Source organism: Aplysia californica, unplaced genomic scaffold (genome assembly GCF_000002075.1).
Source record: "Aplysia californica isolate F4 #8 unplaced genomic scaffold, AplCal3.0 scaffold00079, whole genome shotgun sequence".
Taxonomy (NCBI): domain Eukaryota; kingdom Metazoa; phylum Mollusca; class Gastropoda; order Aplysiida; family Aplysiidae; genus Aplysia; species Aplysia californica.
This window is the reverse complement of record NW_004797349.1, coordinates 1,138,584-1,140,355: the sequence shown is the minus strand read 5'-3', so window position 1 is coordinate 1,140,355 and position 1,772 is coordinate 1,138,584. Positions and strand designations below refer to the sequence as shown.

General features: G+C 40.1%; 1 protein-coding gene across 2 annotated transcripts in view; it reads right to left on the bottom strand.

The window, feature by feature from the left end:
• LOC101850944 overlaps window positions 1-1,772 on the bottom strand; it is an 8,892-nt gene that overhangs the window by 3,184 nt on the left and 3,936 nt on the right. For both annotated transcript variants that reach the window (XM_005094291.3, XM_035968743.1), the window contains one exon: window positions 1,512-1,626. In XM_005094291.3, coding sequence (XP_005094348.1) covers window positions 1,512-1,626 — 115 coding nt within the window. The remainder of the gene's footprint in view (window positions 1-1,511; window positions 1,627-1,772) is intronic.

Sequence of the window (1,772 nt, the reverse complement as noted above, 5' to 3'; positions counted from 1 at the left end):
AGAGAGAGAGAGAGAGAGAGAGAGGGAGTGAGTGAGTGAGTGAGAGAGATAAGGTGTAATTAAATAAATCGTCCCCCCTTAAAACAATGTTCTGAACAGTGTAATAATACGTTCAAAGTCTTATGTTGCAGTAAACATAATAAACATAATATTACCTTTTTGGGTTTAGCGTTCGTTTTTTAAAATGACGTCACATGTAACACATTTTTACTTAAAGAAATATAGTCGGTTTCGACTCTGTAGGATTTATTTAAATTATAGTATAAGATGGATAGTTCGAATTCGTCCGGGCCGGCCTCGGTAGTTCGAGGGATCCGTATTTCGAGTGATACGTGAACAGTGTTATGGCATCTGCTGTGTCAGAGAATCAAGGGAAGCAACAAAGATTGCTACTTAGGGGGCGAAATAACAGATCGTGTGCTGCACACAACCCTTCCTCTCGCCTTCTCCGAACAAGCCCTGCTAGATAGTCACTGGGCACGCGTGTCGAGCAGTGCCCAAAAAATAGCACAGCTAGCTGTTTCTGTGGAAGGGGGGGGGGGGGCATTTTACTGATATTTCCCTTTTCCATTAAAAAAAAGTATTATTACTATTACTATTTTGTCTCAAGTACATCTCAAAGGACATTGACTTTAGACCTCCACGGCGGCGCAATTAGTTCGACTATTCCGTGTTTGTGTTCGAGCTTCGCGTAATTTTCTGACAAAGATAAAGAAGAAAAAACAAACAAGACCCCACGCACAATTCGACAGAAGCGTGATTTCGAGCCTTCTGTGTTCGACCTATCCGTGTTATACAGTATTATGTTTTCGAATTTATAATGGTTGGCCTTTTTGACTATATTCGTGACTTATCAAAATGGTCTTTTAGACGGTCATAGAGCAACGTTACCGGCGTCTGTGGTGTAATGGTTAGGCATAAAAAAGACTCGAGCTCCACTCCCGAATGATTAGAGGAATGTTTTATCATACGGTCTTTTTGTATCATCTACGATGTTGCGTCCTTCTCGGCCCTGGTCGGCCCTGACAGGCAGCGTCGATGCCCTCTTACTACATGATTTAAAGTGTGTCAATGGGGGCGTAAAAACACCCACATAAAAGAACAATGTATTGCATTATAATGTTTACCCCCACAGCACAAGAGTATGAACATTAAGGGAACTCTAACCCGTGTCATACCGCTACTTCAGAATTACAAAGTTCTATTTGACATTTTTAGCCGTTTTGAGTTACTAAGACCTTGAGGTCAGAAATCAATGTTTTTAATGCTCTATCTGCTCCATCCAAATCGCAAGATTATTCTGAGTCGTTTTAAAGCTATTCAACTAACTGCATTGGAAAAAGTTTGAAATATCGTGGAACTGAATTTTGTTTTACCTCAAATGTATTTAACGGTAAGTACTGAGCAGATAGAACTTTGTAATTCTGAGGTAATGATACATTGTACCAATATTCTACTTGACCTATCGGAAACAGAAACAAATAGGAACAAATTAACAGATAATACGATACCTCTAAGGCGATGAAGGAAAAAGCATCTGGTTTGTGTAGCCCGGTCACATGCGCTCCCATCGTGTGTTTTTCATTCACTTTATTGTTTGAAAACGCCGTGATAGTAGCAACTTCACTGAAAAAACCATCAAAGTTTATAGGATGTCTGAGAAGAAAAGAGTTAAACACAGAGCTTTACTTCTTAAAAGCGCCCTGCGAAAGGGGCGTGGTCAGTCCGTTTTGGTCTCAGAACAAAAGTAATAAAACTGTGATCGCCACATT